The sequence below is a fragment of the Leuciscus leuciscus genome (assembly GCF_965113295.1).
Source record: "Leuciscus leuciscus genome assembly, chromosome: 12".
Classification (NCBI taxonomy): Eukaryota; Metazoa; Chordata; class Actinopteri; order Cypriniformes; family Leuciscidae; genus Leuciscus; species Leuciscus leuciscus.
Window position 1 is genome coordinate 43,028,016 of NC_138736.1, and position 19,221 is coordinate 43,047,236.

Consider the following 19,221-nt stretch of genomic DNA (forward strand, 5'->3'; position numbering starts at 1 on the left):
CATATTCGTGTTTTGTAAATGATTAGTTAATCATTAACTAATCAATTGTAAATGACTTACAACTGAATATACAAAACATACATACAATAATGAACATATCACTTATTAATCATTTATGAACGCATAGTCATGTTTTGTAAATAATTAGTTAATCATTTACTAATCACTTGTAAATGACTTGTAACAGAATTTACTAAACATACATAAAATGTTAGTATATCACTTGCTAATCATTTATGAATGTTTTGTGAATGATTAGTTCATCATTAACTAACCACTTATAAATGACTTACAACTGAACGTTATTATAAAGTGTTACCCCCACCATAATTAACCCAGCCATTACATATTACTTGAATTTAATCTGTCACACATCACTTGTTCTGAAGTTTTAATAAGTCTGTACTGGCTCAGACAATCAGCCTGAAAACAAGAAATCAAAACATGATTTCAGTGTAAGCCATGCATGACATTCATTACTGTCACCAAAGCACTTGTTACATGATAGATGAGTAGTTGTGCAAGTGTATGTTTTAACATTGCATGCAATTGCTACGCTGCACTTTACTGTTAATTGTGATTTATTGACCTTATTTGGTTATTTTTCTAAGGTGAAGTAATCCTACATTTCTTTCACAGAATGATGTCAAATGCTTTAATGGCGAAGTTTAATATGAGGGGTGGTGGCCAGCTTGAGAAGAAGCCATTTAAAGCTTTATATGATGTAATTCAAGGTAATTTGGGGCATATGCCAATCTAAAAAATCTCTTGTTCCTTGTATATTGATGTAATTTGTATTGGTACCCTTTATCTATTCAGGGACATCACAGCCCACCTGTCTTTATCAGTCCTGTTCACTTTCTCACAGTTACACACCTAGTTAAGGGTCTTTCTCAAGGGCAGCACAGTGGTATTTTCCCACATTAATTTCCCACATGTCTAGTACAAATATGTGTTTTGTTTTATTAATACAGTATATACTTTTTTCCTGATATACCCCGAAAGAATGGAAGTGAACTGTGACAACATGCCCCATGTTCATTGTAACATGACATATGACAGATTAAAATGTTAGCTTTTTTAAATGGTATATTTAAAAAATATACAAGACAAACTAAAATATTTTCTAAATAAAATACAATTATTAACTTTTTCATATAAAATAATGGCATTTTTTAATAATTAAATATAAACTCATTTTTGAGTTTTGACTATGAACACAGGAAAACACAGCTATACAACAGTTCAAAACAAATAAATAATGCGTAATTTCTGAACATTGACTCTCAGTCTTTATTCACCTTTTTCCTCATGTTTTATCAATAGAATTAATAAAAGTATAGAATATAATATCATATTTCTAATAGGGACACATTGTGACAACATGCCCCGCCTGCACAACTGGGGTTTAAACCCGGCTAGTGTCTTCTGCTAGTTCTCAACTGTTATATAACATATTGGAGATTAAAATAATATCTGATTTGTCTAATTTTAAATAAACACAAAAAATAGAGATGAAAAATTAACTTAAGTAAATAATTACTTTTGCTATGGTTTAATAAATGTCTGGATATCTTCCAAAAAACAAAAACATGATTTTGGCGCATTTTTTTCTCTATATAGTGTTGATGTGGCAACTAGTAAATACACCAAGTTTCGTCATGCTAGCATGTGAGGAAGTATTTAAAACAAGTGTGTGACAACTAGCCCCGCGCTCCCCTACACACTTACATTATGCAGGAACGCGTTTAATCACACAGATGACGACGCGCAGGAGAGACGTGGAGTTCACGGTCAAGACGTCGAACACGTCCGTTCAACTTTCATTTGGGAACTATTTTTCAGGACGGGACGAGTCGGTCGGACGTCTTTTCAGCGGTCTTTACACGCTCAAATGTTTGAAGTCTCTGTTTTACAAAAGATTGAGCTGAACTGACCACGGAGAAGTCTTCTGTGATCTGAATATTGTAAGTATGGAAATTCAAATGCTCAGTGGCGTAACTTTGTTTTAAAAAGTGGGTGGGACAGGTGGGGTGGGGTGGGGTGGGGGGGTTGCTAATAAAATGCTAAATCAGATATATGAACAATAACATTACGATGACCTTCAATCGATTTAAATAGTAGGCTACATGGGGTTTAATTTGTCGTTTAATGAGATGTAACCTGATATATGTATCCGCTGCTTGACTAACGTGTATCTTAATGGTCCAGTGGTAGAACTTTCGCCAACCGTGTCAGAGGTTCTGGGTTCTAATCTGCTCTCGCATAGTTTTTTTTTTTTTTTCTCATATAATTTTTTTTTTTCTCATCAAAACCGTTTATGTTCATCAGTGGTTGTATATCAAGCAGGGGCACGTTTGTGTGCATTATGTTTTGTGATTTCACCAGAACGAATAGAGAGTATCCGCAACGGACTGAAGCGCGCGTCCGAGTGAAGACTGTGCGGTCCACCGAAAACACTGTATCCGCGCCACTGATCGCAGCGCCAACGAGCACTTTGATCACTTGATTTAAAAAACACATTTGAGCGCTAGATCGTCTTTTATTTAAAAAACGAACGAAATGAATGCTCTGCCAGTTAACTGGAGATGTTTTATTTATTTGTAGAATTGGTACATTCGTGCCGCGAGATGTTTTAAAAAGTGATGGGGACAATATCGACCCTGGCAAAAAGTGGTGGGGACATGTCCCACCCGTCCCACCCGCAAATTACGCCTATGCAAATGCTTATTATTTAGGACAGATTTGACTTAGGCTACTATACCTAACCTGAGGATAATTAAAATAATGTTAAAGGTGTTTAAAATTACGCACCATAAAACAGTATTTAAACTGTTCACATTATTGCATCAGACGCTTCATCACGTGCTTGATGTTACTATTATGCTTTAAAGCAGTGAGTATTTTTCTTCTTTTGCAAATGTGATTCTCTTTTAAGAGGAAAATTAATGGCTGTGTAATAATTTAATTTAATTTATGTTTCCTTTAAAAGAGTTATACTGGATTGGTAACACAGAGACAGGCCTCGACAGTAACTCTCGTCTGATTTAGGGAAGTGAAGAGAATTTGACTTGCCGACCGGACAATGGCCTGATTAAACACCACTAACAAAACATAGGAAGCATCGAAATTGGAAGTTAATATAAAAAAATAAAAAAAACTTTACTGGACTGTTGACCTGCCGAACTCAACCTGAGTCTTAGAAACGACTAAAGCATCTTTTTAGTCATTACTACTAACACTATTATATTTATATTCTATGTAGGCTATTTTTTGATGTTGTATTTATTAAAAGAAAACATGTACTGTGCTAGATTTCTTCTTCTGTCTTCTTGACATAAAATCCTGGTTCGCTTCAAACTTCCTTAAATTAAATTTACAATAAAACAGAATTCCTTCTTATAGGTACAAACTCAACATTAAACAAACTTCATAATTTTTCTATTCCCATATAGCTCCAGGGGCGTCATGCAAGCCACAATTCTGGGGGGGGCACAATCTGAGACGTTGCAATTGTTTTCTGACGGGTGATATGGATCATGTTAGGAGGGGTCGGGGTTTCTCCCCCTGAAAATGTTTAAATTCTGGCTGCTAAACATACCATTTCAATGCAGTTTAGGAGGGACATAAATACCTTAACGGAGCTAGCAGCAGCCCTCCTCTATCTGAGTACTAAAGTATCTATTTTGTAAGTTTATGTAAAAGACAGGTTGATGAAAGAACTGTAAGATCAAATTCAAAAGCTTTTGAAGTCTACTTCATTAAAGCATGTTTACACACACACTTACTGTACACTTAGGCCTACTACACATGATTTTAAAAACAGTACCATTGCAGTTTTCATGTTATGATTTTAAATTGGTATGTGACCTAAGAACGATCTTACATTAAAGGTACATAAAGGTGCTGAGGTCTGACTTTGTGGTGCTCTGAAATTAAGTTATTTTAATATTAATATGTATATTAATGTATATTAATGTATTTAATGTATGTTAATATTAATCTGTATAACAACTAGCCAATGCTGTAGCTTTCGAACGGGTAGCCTATCTTTTTTCACTGCATTTGAATTAGCTGCCTGATCCGTGAAGAACCGTGAATAACAGTCTATGGGAGAAACATCAAGTCGATGCCTTGATAACGTTAGGTTGGATTTTGCAGTTAGCCTACAATAAATTTAACACCCTCGTTTCTATGAAACTGAAAACAATTGAACCAGCTGGAGACTTTGACACAAGACAAAACAGAACAGATGTTTCAAAACTGATCAGATGACGTTACTATGGCTTTGTATGGCAGTAACGTTAGCCAACTAGTTTACGGTTAGACTAGGCTAGCTATCGATAACGTTACACTGACACAACTGAAGTTAATGCTCTGAATTCGCAGCTAATATCAAATCCATAACTTTTTGATCAAGTTAAAATTTCCAGGTCAACCACAAATAATCCCACTACCTTTTAATATCATCTGATAACTAATTCAATGCTGATTTGTTGCTTTGCCCACTTACCACTTCAAGAGCATCTGTAAAACATTGCCAGCTCAACGTGCGAGACGAGTGAGTTGCTTGAACATACACAGCAAAGATTCTAGAGCGCTACGCGCGTAGCGTATTGATACACAGACACCATATTAGGAAAAAGGGCTGATGTTGACCGATTTATTACACATCCAGAAGAATACATTTGAGTCGTTATAGGCTCTGGTATATTATGGAGCATAATAGGAATAAAGTTCTGACAAAAAAATTAGCAGGTAGGAAAAATCTGAGGGGGCCTGTGCCCCCCCCCCCCCCCCCTCACTTTGAATGGGCATGACGCCACTGGCTCCTTCATCTCCCCCTCCCCTCAGGTTAAGAGTGTGGGTGTCATCTTCGATAGCACTCTCTCTTTCACATCTCATGTTAATAATGTCAACAGGTCTGCTTATTATCATCTTCGAAACATCAACCGTCTGCGTCCTTTCCTCACGCCTCACTCCACTGCCATTCTTGTTCACAGCTAGTCACCTATACCTTTCAGATTACTGCAATTCTCTTTTGTTTGGCCTCTCGCATAAAACCCTTCATAAACTTCAACTGGTCCAAAACTCAGCTGCTCATATCATTACTCGTACCCCTTCTATTCATCACATCACTCCTATTTTACAACAGCTCCATTGGCTCCCTATTATTTACCGTATTAACTATAAAATACTTCTCCTTACTTTTAAAGTCATTCATAATCTAGCTCCTTCATATCTTTCTGATCTCCTCCATACACCCACACACGCTCGTACTCTGAGATCCTCTTCTTCTATTCATGTCACTGCTACTATGGGGAAGTAGAGCTTTCAGTTCCTCTGCTCCTCAGCTCTGGAACTCGCTCCCACCGGACATCCGTAACACTGATTCCCTCTCACATTTTAAATCCAAACTCAAAACTCATTTGTTTAGAATAGCTCATTCCCATTGACCACAACTGCATCTTTTTGTTAGTTGTATTGTATTTCATTGTTTTTATTTAAATATTGTTATTGTTGTTGATGATGATGTAAGGTGACCTTGAGCGTCAAGAAAGGCGCCTATAAATAAAATGTATAATAATAATAATAATAATTTGCATAGTGTTGCCCTGTTGGTGGTTTAACTGCTTCTAAAGAAATGTTTAGCGGACCCAAGAAATGTGTTTAAAAATGTAAGCCACATTATTCACTGTGCAATAATCAAACATGCGTATGAAAACTCTTAAAATTAGTTGTCAAAGAAATGTTTCTTTGTTAATCAGTGATTCAGAAATCGATACAGAGGAACAGTTTATCTATTGTTGTGTGAGACTTGTCTAATGCTTTTAAATGTTTCTACTTACTTTTCTTCAGGCGGAGGATGTTCAGGCGGAGGGTGTGGATGATGATTTAACTTTAGGAATGAGCCGTGCTTCTTCACTAGCCGTGAGTTACAACTTTGATCTCTGTGAATTAATCTTTCATTGTAGAATCAAAGTCCAAATTAACTTTTACTTCACTGCAAGACATTAAGACTTTATATCTTCAGTCCTTTTGCTTCTCCAGTAAATGTATCTTGATTTAAGAATGTTTAGATATTTGTGCTGGAAAACAAGAAGAACATCAGACATCTAAACATAAATAATCTAAACTAAACACAAGATTTATACTGAAGTCCTACAGAAGATAGTAAGATATCAGTTTCTTATTCCTATCTGAACCGATCTCAACCTGTATCATTTGATAAATTCTAATAGTGGCCAATAGAGAAACATAACAGGAATAAAACATCAGAATAAACATAAAAAGATTATATAGAAATATACAGAAATACAGGAAAATAAGTATTGCATTACTGTATAGTTTGCCGATAGTGCGGCGCGGATCATAATCCGCGGGTCGGGCCAAGTAATACAAACATAACATTCCAATTAATCGAGGGTGGATGCCACATAAATCATTATAATGTTAGGCCTAACCCTAACCCTAACCCTATTTTAATAAAGACACGGAACTCTCATCCAAGGTTCGTTACCGAAAACGAACGAAAAAACGAAAACTAGGTGGGAAAAAACGAAAACTAGGTGGGAAAAAACATTGTCGTTAACTGAAATAAAAATAAAAACGAGGCATTACAAAAAAACGATAACTAACTAAAACTGTAATGTGTGTTTGGCAAAACTAACTAAAATAAAATAATATATAGGCTAAATGTCCTTAGTTTTCGTCTTTGTCAAGTTTTTCATTTTAACGCTATTTAAAACACGCAGCATATTCGTTCAGCTGCATTTCCTTTCCCTGCTCTCCCTCCGTCTCTGTCACACACACACACACACACACACACACACACACAGCCCTCTCAGTGCACACCGCGTCTCCATGAGAACGAGTGTTCGTTCGACGTTGAAAGCAAGTTCGCGAAAGGTTGGTATCTCTATCTCGTGAACACCTTTATTTAAAAGTGTATAAAAATATTTTAAATTCTGAATATAATTTGGTCAGTGTGTTAATGTCGACCCGAGAAGCGATTGCCTTCTTTTAACTAGTCGCAAGTTGGAGGTAAAATGCACTTTTTGGTTGTGGCTGTCGATGTCAAAACACTATATAAGCTGTGATTCAAATATTAAATAATGTTATGTCATTTTTTTACTTTTACACTTAATATTTTCTGCTTCAATCCAGATGAGTATGCTATTGACTGTATAGGGTAAATTTTAAATTGTACAGCTGTGCCTGCTGTGGTATTTGGGGTGTGAATTCTGTACAGAAGATGTGACTAAAACTAACACTAAAACTAATAAAAACTAAAACTAAGCATTTTCAAAAAATAAAAAATAAACTAAACTAGCAAACCCATTTTAAAAACTAATGAAAACAAAAGTCAAAACGAAATAAAAATAAAAACTAATGAAAAATTCAAAACTATATTATAACCCTGCTGTCATCACAGTAAAACACAACGAAGGAGAGTCACTCTTTTACTTTCGTTTTCAACAACGTAATTATCTTTAGGGAAAACCAATCAAGGAAAACATATCAGGGCATTTAAAATGGTTTTAATTTTTCAATGTATATTATTGTTACGGGGCGAACAAGGCATGAGGCGTGCGGATCCATGTGCAAGCTTTTATTTATAAACATAGTAAACAGGCAGGGTCAGACAACGGCAAACAGGTATAGTTTGGGCAAGACACAAGAGAGATTCTAGGGCAAGCGTGGGTCTACGATTAGCGAACAATATCCAACAGGGCCAGGCAGAGAGATAATCCAGGTACACAAGTAAAGATCCAAACGAGGGGCAAACAGAGTCCAAAGGGCAAGGCAGAGGGTTAATCCTGGAAACACAGGCAGATGTCAAAACACAAGAAAACAGGCAAGGCATAAACAACTCGGCTCCATAGAGTAGCTATCGCTAGGATAAGCGGTAAACAATACTCGGCGATCACAGAGAGAAAGTCCAAGGCTTATAAAGAGTGTGTAATTGGTGATAGTGATTGTGAGATAGTTCTCAGCTGGGAGAGTGATTAGTGTAATCAGCTGTGTGTGTCGTCCGTGCAATGAATGATGGGAAATGCAGTCCAGTGTGCTGTGAGTCAATATGATGGAGAAGCGACCTCTGGTGGCTATCGGGCAGAAGGCCACAGACCGGATTCGTGACAGAGCCCCCCCACAAGGAGCGGCTTCCAGACGCTCCAATACAATCCAGGAGGGTGGTGGAGCGGAGCGGAAGAAGGCCCGGAGATTGCGACAGGACGGCAGGCCAGGATGGAGCAGGCTGTGCAGGCGACCAGGACGGATCAGGCTGTGCAGGCGACCAGGGCAGATCAGGCTGTGCAGGCGACCAGGGCAGATCAGGCTGTGCAGGCGACCAGGGCGGATCAGGCTGTGCAGGCAGATCAGGCTGTGCAGGCGACCAGGGCGGATCAGGCTGTGCAGGCGACCAGGGCGGATCAGGCTGTGCAGGCGACCAGGGCAGATCAGGCTGTGCAGGCGACCAGGGCAGATCAGGCTGTGCAGGCGACCAGGGCGGATCAGGCTGTGCAGGCGACCAGGGCGGATCAGGCTGTGCAGGCGACCAGGAAGGAGATGACCCTTCGGGCGGCCAAGGAGGAGACGACCCTTCGGGCAGCCAAGTAGGAGACGACCCTTCGGGCGGCCACGTAGGAGACGACCCTTCGGGCGGCCACGGCGGAGACGACCCCTGGGGCGGCCACGGCACAGGAACAGACACCGGCTCAGGAACTGGAATAGACACCGACTCAGGAACTGGAACAAACACCGGCTCAGGAACTGGAACTGGAACAGACACCGGCTCAGGAACTGGAACAGGAACAGACACCACCGGCTCAGCGGCGGCCATCTTGTCCGAAGACACAGGCTCGACAGATGTGACGTGAACAGGCTCGGCGGCGGCCATCTTGTCGGGAGACACTGGCTCGGCGGCGGCCATCTTGTCGGGAGACACAGGCGTGGAGTCGGCCATCTTGTCGGGAGACACAGGCGTGGAGTCGGCCATCTTGTCGGGAGAAACAGGCGTGGAGTCGGCCATCTTGTCCGAAGACACAGGCGTGGAGTCGGCCATCTTGTCCGAAGACACAGGCGTGGAGTCGGCCATCTTGTCTGAAGACACAGGCGCAGAAAGAGGAAGAGGAACAGATTCAGGCTCAGTATCAGGATCAGATTCAGGCTCAGGAACAGATTCAGTCTCGGCGGGACGAGACTCTTGACGGGCGGACGTGACGTGAAGCTTAGTCTCTAGATCGGCTGACGTGACGTGAAGCTCAGTCTCTGGATCGGCAGAAGTGACGTGAAGCTCAGTCTCTGGATCGACAGAAGTGACGTGAAGCTCAGTCTCTGGATCGACAGAAGTGACGTGAAGCTCAGTCTCTGGATCGACAGAAGTGACGTGAAGCTCAGTCTCTGGATCGACAGAAGTGACGTGAAGCTCAGTCTCTGGATCGACAGAAGTGACATGAAGCTCAGTCTCTGGATCAGGATCAGCGCACTCTGAGCTTGACGGGACCAGCGGCGGCGAAGGCTTTGAGCTGGGTAGGACCAGCGGCGAAGAGGACTCTGAGCTGGGCAGGACCAGCGGCGAAGAGGGCTCAGGGCTGGGCAGGACCAGCGGCGAAGAGGACTCTGAGCTGGGCAGGACCAGCGGCGAAGAGGGCTCTGAGCTGGACAGGACCAGCGGCAAAGAGGGCTCTGGGCTGGACAGGACCAGCGGCGAAGAGGGCTCTAGCTTGGCGGGCATGTCGCTTGCTGTCTCAGGCGCGGCGGGCATGACGCTCTCAGTCTCAGGGGCGGCGGGCATGACGCATACTGCCTTGGCTTCGGCAGATCTGGCGTGAAGTGCGGGCTCGGCTGGACTGGCGTGAAGTGCTGGCTCGGCTGGACTGGCGTGAAGCGCTGGCTCGGCTGGACTGGCGTGAAGCTCTGGCTCGGCTGGACTGGCGTGAAGCTCTGGCTCGGCTGGGACTTCGACGGAAAGAGACTCTGGAACGGTGGTTTTGGCAGGACGAGACCCCGTTCGGCTGATCTTCTTGGCCCTCCGTGCTGACATGAGCGGTGGGTCTATCACTCTGGACATTAATCTACGACGTCCAGATACTGATCCGGCGATGGGCGGCATGACGTGATCCTCACCCGCGATACCCACAGTGAATAGTGAGCCAACAGTCAAAGCAAAATCAAAAAAACCACTCAGTGATGAACGTGGACCCTCACGTCTAAGCTGAGATTGCAATGGTTGATTAATGCCATCACAAAAAATCTCAATCAAGATAATGTCCGGTAAATCAGAATAACGAGAGAAGACTAAAAACTCTCTAATATGGTTCTCTAGTGATTGTGAGCCTTGTTTGAGGGCAAACAATAGTCTTGTAGTGTCCATACCTGACAAATGTCCATCTGAAAAGTTGCTGGATCCTTGTGTGGCCGAGTATTCTGTTACGGGGCGAACAAGACATGAGGCGTGCGGATCCATGTGCAAGCTTTTATTTATAAACATAGTAAACAGGCAGAGTCAGACAACGGCAAACAGGTATAGTTTGGGCAAGACACAAGAGAGATCCTAGGGCAAGCGTGGGTCTACGATTAGCGAACAATATCCAACAGGGCCAGGCAGAGAGATAATCCAGGTACACAAGTAAAGATCCAAACGAGGGGCAAACAGAGTCCAAAGGGCAAGGCAGAGGGTTAATCCTGGAAACACAGGCAGATGTCAAAACACAAGAAAACAGGCAAGGCATAAACAACTCGGCTCCATAGAGTAGCTATCGCTAGGATAAGCGCTAAACAATACTCGGCGATCACAGAGAGAAAGTCCAAGGCTTATAAAGAGTGTGTAATTGGTGATAGTGATTGTGAGATAGTTCTCAGCTGGGAGAGTGATTAGTGTAATCAGCTGTGTGTGTCGTCCGTGCAATGAATGATGGGAAATGCAGTCCAGTGTGCTGTGTGAGTCAATATGATGGAGAAGCGACCTCTGGTGGCTATCGGGCAGAAGGCCACAGACCGGATTCGTGACAATTATTTAATTTGATTGGTAACAGCCTGTATTATTATTCTAATTGAATGTAGGCCTATTGATCAAATTTAAGAATGTAAAATGAAAGATGGAGCATACATTTAATAAAATTAGGGGAAAAATGCTCGTTATAAAGGTTAAAAAAGAGTTCCCTTTCGTAAAGGGAACTCCCGCTGCATCGATACTCGATACTTTGGGGAATGCCTTCGGCATGAAGCGTCTGAAGTCAACTATGCAACTATTCCAATCTTGATTGGTGCAACGTCATTACGTCACCCGTGACGTCGCATGTGACGGTGATCCGGAAGCTATAAAATGGTCACAGGAACCAGGAAATGTTAGCTTCTGGTCTTCAGCAAGCGCTCTATGTACAACTTGTCTGTTCTATTTGGTGTTGTTTGTCCCGTGGAAAGAGTTTTATTAAAAAAAATATATATATATTATGGCGGAGAAACAGTTCAGGCAGTGTGCGTCCCCTTGCCCGAGATATTTGAGTGAGGGTGACACACACTCGCTTTGTGTGGTTTGTCTGGGAGTGGAGCATGCACAGGCAGTGCTCGAAGGGTGCTGTCTGTGCTAACTGTGAAATCATGCCCCTAAGAACACTCCGTTCCCGGCGAGCTATGTTTAATGAGGCCGGCCAGCCTCGCGATCCCCGTGGATCAGGTCCCGCGTCTGCATACAATGGGGCTGTTGCAGGCATACCAGGCCGACCTCCTCAAAGAGGTGGACGACAGCGGGGAGGTCGCCTTCGACATCCGCGAGATGCGTCGAGTGGTCAACTTGTCTCTCCATGCTACCAAGGAGACGGCCCGTGCCATCGGCCGCTCCATGGCAGCATTGGTAGCCACGGAGAGACACCTGTGGCTGAATCTGTCGGTCATCGGGGACAAGGACAGGGCTTGTCTCCTCGATGCCCCAGTTTCGCCTTCTGGCCTTTTCAGCGACGGGGTCAACAATGTCGTCGATAGGTTTCAGGAGGCGAAACGACAGTCAGCCGCGTTCGAAGAACTCATCCCCCGCCATCGCTCCAGGTCTCGTGGGTCTGCTGCCAGGGGGCAGTCCCACGAGGTCGCCGCCAGCTCCTCACACCTGCTGAGGCAGAAGGAGAGTGTTGCCTCTCGTACTTTCCCCCAAGGGGCCTGGAGTCGGAAGCAGCACTCTCAGCCGAAGCCTTCCAAACCAAAAACAGATCTGAGGACTGTTATTCAGGCGAGGAAGGCTTCGGCTAAGAGGCCGTGACGGGAGGGTTTTAAAACTTTTTAAAACTTCGCTCCGCGGAGCCCTCAGGAAATCGATGTTGCTTCCCGCCATCAAGTGCGCTTCGGGACGCATCGACTTCTAGCGAATGTATTTCACAGAGTGTTCCTATGAAATCTATGGCCCTGAAACGTTCGCTACCTCTCTCGAGGCCTGTAGAAAAAATTATTCGGTTAGTTCCTGCCAGGAGATTGCTTCAGGTCACCGAAAATAAAGATAAAAATAAAAATAAAAATGAAAATAAAACACCTGAGGTCAGTCCTGAGAGACTGATTCCCTTAGTAGATTATTTAGACACCTGGAAGGGTCTTCAAAATATATCTCAGTGGGTCTTGAGTACAGTTGAGAAGGGATACAGAATCCAGTTCCACTATAGACCACCTACATTTAGTGGTGTTATTCATACACTGGTATCTCCTGATCAGGCTCAGGTGATGGAAGATGAAGTTCAGACTCTCTTAGCTAAGGAGGCCATAGAATATGTGCCCTTAGAGCAGAGGGATTCCGGGTTCTACAGCCGATACTTCATAGTTCCAAAGAAGGATGGTGGGCTGCATCCCATTATAGATCTTAGGGGTATTGAATAAATCTTTGAGGAGATTTAAGTTCAAGATGTTAACTATACCTATGATCGTTCAACAGATCAGATCCGGGGACTGGTTTGTGACGATAGATCTTAAGGATGCATATTTCCATATTTCCATCATCCCACAACATAGGAAGTTCCTTAGATTTGCTTTTGGGGGAAAAGCTTATCAATATAGGGTTCTTCCTTTCGGCCTAGCCTTATCCCCTCACACCTTCACTAAATGTATGGATGCATCCCTTGCTCCATTGAGACTTCAGGGGATTCGTATTTTAAATTACATAGTTTCTCCTCTGGGAAACCCTTTTCGTATGATTAGAGTTACGCGCAGATGCCTTCGTTCTCTTGTCATGTGGAAGAAACCATGGTTCCTGTCTCAAGGCCCGGTTTTGGGAGCACCATGTGAGAGAAAAACTCTGACTACGGATGCGTCCCTCACGGGCTGGGGTGCGGTTATGGAGGGCCGTTACACCCGAGGTACTTGGAAGGACCATCATCTCTCATGGCATATTAATCGCTTGGAGATGTTGGCCGTATTTTTTGCCCTGAGGCACTTCCTTGTGAACCTCAGAGGCCATCATGTTCTGGTTAGGACAGACAATATGTCGGTGGTCTCTTATATCAACCGCCAAGGAGGTTTGAGATCTCGCCCTCTTTGTAGACTGGAGCATCAAATTCTTCTTTGGTCCCAGGACAAATTTCTCTCTGTCAGATCTATTTATATTCCTGGGGTTGAAAATATGGGAGCAGACATCCTGTCGAGGCAGGGGCTGAGGCCCGGGGAATGGCGGCTCCACCCTGAAGTGGTTGAGCTTATATGGAGAGAGTTTGGCCGGGCGGAGGTTGACCTGTTCGCTTCTCATGAGAACTCTCATTGCCCGCTCTGGTACTCTCTCTCACATCCAGCTCCTTTGGGCTTGGATGCCATGGTACAGATGTGGCCGAGGTCACATCTGTACGCTTTTCCCCCGATCGCTCTGCTCCCTGGGGTTCTAGAAAGGGTCAGGAGGTACGGAGTGAGACTACTCCTTGTAGCTCCGTACTGGCCGGCCCGAATTTGGTTTTCAGACCTTATTAGTCTCCTGGAGAGTCCTCCATGGAAAATTCCTATTAGGAGAGATCTTCTGTCTCAGGCTGATGGTACATTATTTCATCCCCGACCAGAGTTATGGAGACTATGGGTCTGGCCCCTGAGGGGGTCCCACCCATAATTAGGTTGCTCTTTTCACCGAGGTGGTCAGGACATCCATACTAGAACCCCACTCTACTAGGAACTAAACAATTAAGTTAGGGAGGGCATTGAACCCAGTTTATTACTGCCCACTGGCTTCAGTACTGGTGTTCCATCCCGCTCTCTAACGGGATCTGGGACTGGACTAAGTTAAGGATTAAGCTGGACTGTGACGCTATTTTCTTCTAGAAACAAACTTGTTGCATTGTTTTCCTGTAATTTCTGTAAAGCTGCTTTGAAACTCTATTGCTATTGTAAAAAGCACTGTATACTGTAGATAAAGGTGACTTGACTTGTATTGTATTAAAGAGTTCTTCACCAGAAGACCCTTGCCTTGTACTGACCTCTGACCAGATTTCTCTTTAAGTATATTTAAACTGATCTTCTCATTCACTGATTTAGATGCTGAAGAGCAAGGACGACTCCAGCCCCACTCCAGCCCCAGAGTTTAGCCACGCGAGCTCATGGCAGACAGTGGAGGTCGGCCCGCCGCGATGGACGAGCCAGGAAGAGAGACGTCGCCAAGCCTCGCCTCGGACCAAGAACCCTACAGAGACTTTAGCCAGGTGTGTGAGTCGGCAACACCGCACGTCGACAGGGGAGAGCTTGTGGTTTCTGAGGACATGGAGGGAAGCCCTGCCCACAACCCCAACGCTGCGGATGTGAATCGCAATCTCCCGCTCAGTTCTGAGTTTCCTGTGACTCCACAGTTTGAAAAGATGTATAAACCTTGTGGAGATTTGGTTTTCAAGTTTAATAAGAGTTCATGCTTAAAAAATATTATTCATCTAGAAACAAATGCTAACTATTCTGTACAAAAATTGTATTACAAAGAATATATTAATTCTATTTTTAATAAGTATATGAAAATGTGTACAGTTTCAGAAAAAGAACAGTTTGCTTTTATGATTTTAATAAAGAAAGATGGCTCAATTGATAAGGATAATTGGGACAACATACCAAATAGCACTGAAAAATGTCCAAAAATGTATAAGCCAGAACAAGGGGGTAAAATACACAGTGAAGATAAAATATTTGAACAACTAAATTATATTTTATGTGAAAGTGATTGTCAGTATATGATGGCACTGATATACTCTTATTATACACTCTGTTTTAAAAGGATCAACCAGGTGTCCTGCCAAAATCAAGCCACTGATATTGAAGACAAACTATATGAAAAGCATGGAATGATAATGATTATTGGCTGTAGTGAGCCCTGGGGAATTAGTGGCCCATATATACAGAATTTACCTTATAAGCCTCTTAAAGATTGCACTTACACTTATGAGGCCCAAACATTTAGAAGCAATTATACAATTATCTCCAAGAAAGGAAAAAAAGAAATTGTTGACATGGAATTAATTGACCCGATTTACAAAAAAGTTATTCATGAAATTCAAAATAAACCATTCTCAATGGATTTCTCAAAGATTACCGGCAAACCAAAATATAATCTTAGCCCATTATTAAAAAATATATACTATCCTAAAAACAAAGAAAAACTTAAAAATATTGTATCAAATTTATTTAGATTTGATCAGATAGAAATGACTTTTGATGGTTTAAAAAATCATGGTTTTGAAAAGTTTAAGAAATGTAAGAAAAGACTATATAAACTTTTATCTTGTGATGCAAATCAGGCAAATGTGTCTAATCTTTTTAATTTTGAAGAAATCTCTAAATATCTGAGTGAAGTCTTTTTCCCTTGGTGGGCTACACAAGTGGAAAGTGCATCCAGTAAATTTTTAATTGAGCAAACCAGTTGCTATCTACAAACAAGAGAAGTTTATCATATCCATAGACACATGAAAGACAGTAAACATTATTTTGTTATTGGTTATGTCAGTGGTTCTCAAAGTGTGGGCGAAACTATATATTTGGACTGTTTACCTGGTGTTTAAATTTAGGTTCACAACACCTGGTATATGCAAGGTTACGGGAGGGGGTGGGGGTGGGGTGGGGGGTCAGCAGAAAAAGAAAAAAAACAGCCGTAAACAGCTTGTTATTAACAATAACAATTAATTAATTAATTAAGTTAACCGTAATTAACAATTAATTAGTTAATTGTAACTAAATCCAAGTGCGTGAATAGTGGTTAGCGGTTCATAAAGCGGCAACGAAGGCAATTATTCCCATTTTTCATTGCACGTTTTTTTCAATGTAAAAAAAATATATTTCCGCTTTTATATATATATATATATATATATATATATATAAATAAAATAAATATAAATATAAATATAAATATGTATGTATATATATACAATTATATATGACAGATTAAAAAGAAAAAACATTTTTTTAAAGATTTAAAGGGAGGCAAAACCACTGGGTTAGGCTATGTATGTCAAAAAGCGAAATATCTACTCTGATGAAGTGTGTTCGCTTTTTCATTCCAAGTGGTGTGAACTAGTTGAGGAAGAATATGATAGGTTTATATATGAGACGTTCAGTGATTACTTTAACTGTAATTCATTTGTATTTGTGAAGAGATTTTCTCTCGAGTATAAGACGAGATGTTTCCATAAACTGCAGATTCTCCATCTCACTGCTGTTGATTGTCATTCTCTCACAACAAACACACAACTGCATTTATTTAATAAATGTGTTCTTATTTCCCTTTGTCTCCTGTTTTCTCTTCCTGCTTGAGATTGAATCTCTAACGGAGAATAGAATTATCATCAACTCTATCAGCCTGAGTAGAGAGATTTCAACTAATAACATAATTATATGTTAGTAGTGTTGTAGTCAAGACCACCTAAACGTCTCAGGTTACGACTGTAACCAGAAGCAAGTCGATCACAGGGATGCCGGAAGTATGGCAGGGCGACGCAGCGTCTCGTTCCCTTCTCAGGGAACTATGGTTACGGTCGTAACCTGAGACGTTCCCTTTCAAGGAAACTCGCGCTGGGTCGGAATGACGCCATGGGAACGAGAATACCCAAACAGCCAGACTTACAAATGCCTGAGTGTCAGCCTGTTGTCAAAACTAACACTAAGCAGTAAGCACCTGAGACCCTGGGGCAGCATCCAGGTCCAGGCTATAAAATCTCCCGAATGTGAGCGGTGAGGACCAACCCGCCGCATCGCAAACGTCTTGGAGAGAAACCCCAGATAAAAGGGCTTTAGAGGCCGCCATACTCCTAGTGGAATGAGCTCTGACCACCAAAGGACACGGCTGGTCAGAGGACTCATAAGCAAGAGAAATAGCCTCGACTATCCACTTGCTAACTGTCTGCTTAGAGGCACGAAGACCTTTCTTGGGGGATCCAAAGCAGACAAATAGCTCATCGGATTTTCTCCAAGGAGAAAGTCTGATGCTCACACTGGACACAAGAGGTTCAGCTTTTCCTGGTCCGAAGTAAACGGGGGAGGACAGAAAGTCTGCAGCACAATAGGCCTCGGGATAATGGTGGGCACCTTAGGGACATATCCTTGCTTGGGGTATAAGAATGCCTTGACCATACCGGGTGCAAACTCAAGGCACGTGGGAGAAACCGAAAGGGCCTGAAGGTCTCTGACTCTTTTGAGGGACGAAATAGCTAGCAGAAAGATGGTCTTAAAAGTAAGACATTTTTCTGGACCCGAATCTAGGGGCTCAAACGGAGCCCCAGACAGGCCTTCTAGAACTATTGAGAGGTCCCAAGCCGACACCCTAGTGCAAGTTGCAGGCCTTAACCTCAAAGTGCCACGAAGGAAACGTGTAATCAGGGGGTCTCGACCCAACGATGTGTTACCCACAGGGGCAATGGCCGCCACGTAGACCTCGAGAGTGGAAGGACATAGACCCGACGAGAAGCGACACTCCAGTACTGTGTTTACAGAACAGTTAAGAAACAACTTAATAAATGTTACAAAATTTGTTAAAAACTCAAAAATCTGCTTTATTCAAAACTGGTTTTCATAAATATGTTTAAGAAATGTTTGAGAAATTTACTAAAGAAATATCTGATCTTTTAATTGATGATTGTGCAAATATTATTGAAGAAATCTGCAGTTATCTGAAAGAAGTTTTCAATCCTTGGTGGGATAAAATAGTGGAAGACGCATCCAGCAAGTTCTTGACAGAGCAACTCGTAGGCAACCTTCTAAACCAGGGGTTCTTAACCTTTTTGATGTCGGGGCCCAAATTTTACAGTACAAAGTGGCCCAGGGCCCATTCAAATATTAGCACTATTGATCTCACCCTTGGTTTGATTTGTATTCAATAACTAAATGAAATCCACTTGCAGTTTAACAGTTTATTATTCATGTGTATGTAAACCTGCACATACAACAAGATGCCAAACACACAACAATTCATGGAACAAATCAATCTGCATCAAGAACAAAGTTAAAGGCTCAAGTCAGGCATATTTAACACAAAAATCAGTTAGATTTGACAAATTTTACTTACAAAAAAATATAAAATGTATATAAATAAAAATAAATAAAATAAAAACAATAAAATGTGTTGCTAAAATAAATAAATTCAAAATAATATTTTTCAAATTAAATAAGTTGTAAATGAAAATTGAAATAAAGTACAAATGAAAAAATATAGCTTTATAATCTGCAAAATAATTTGATAATTGTTTCAGCAGTCTACATTTTTGCATGGCAGGACCTGAAGTTGCTCTTCATATCTGTTATAAATGAACAGTAACAGTCACAACAGTCCAATTTGAACAAGCTACAACTCCCAATGTTCCCCTGCGGACCGCACATATCCGCAGCAGCAGGTAAAACCAACTCCTCCGCTATCGTGAATGCTTTCTAAGGGGCCGATCACACCTGACGCGTTTTTTTTTTTGTTTTGTTTTTTGTTTTGTTTTTTGTTTTTGCAGTGAGAGGCGCCTATTTTCAATTGGTTTCCTATGGCAGCGAGCGTTCTGCGCGCTGTTTATGTGCCTGCTGCGCCTCGCGTTTTTGAAGTTGGGGAAAAAAAGCAACTCGTCGTCATCGCGTTTTTTCCCACTGTCCAATCGAATGAATGGAGAGGCGGGCCTTCCGTTTTAGTGATGAAAGCTACAGTTGCTTGAACGCCCGGAGAGTGCGATGATGGAGGATAAACTTGTGGTGCTCTCGCGGGTTACCGGGAGCTAAACGACTTCACGAACCGTAACTACCACAATGTTAACAGAAAGT

At 42.1% G+C, this 19,221-nt stretch overlaps 2 protein-coding genes across 5 annotated transcripts in view; one reads left to right on the forward strand and one right to left on the reverse strand.

Annotated features, from left to right (window-relative positions):
- The window catches only part of LOC309511386 (uncharacterized protein), a 256,220-nt gene that overhangs the window by 103,825 nt on the left and 133,174 nt on the right, over nucleotides 1-19,221 (forward strand). For 2 of the 4 annotated variants that reach the window (XM_082186600.1, XM_082186599.1), the window contains 2 exons: nucleotides 5,860-5,931; nucleotides 14,494-16,030. The exons of 1 other annotated variant lie outside the window; for it this stretch is intronic. In XM_082186600.1, the coding sequence (XP_082042726.1) occupies nucleotides 5,860-5,931; nucleotides 14,494-14,757 (336 nt within the window). In that variant the 3' untranslated portion in view covers nucleotides 14,758-16,030. Of the gene's footprint in view, nucleotides 1-5,859; nucleotides 5,932-14,400; nucleotides 14,422-14,493; nucleotides 16,031-19,221 lie in introns of those variants that run through there. One more of the 4 variants, XR_014210592.1, reaches the window with a different exon arrangement.
- Nucleotides 1-19,221, reverse strand: part of LOC309511360 (uncharacterized protein) — a 211,325-nt gene that overhangs the window by 25,521 nt on the left and 166,583 nt on the right. The window lies entirely within an intron of this gene.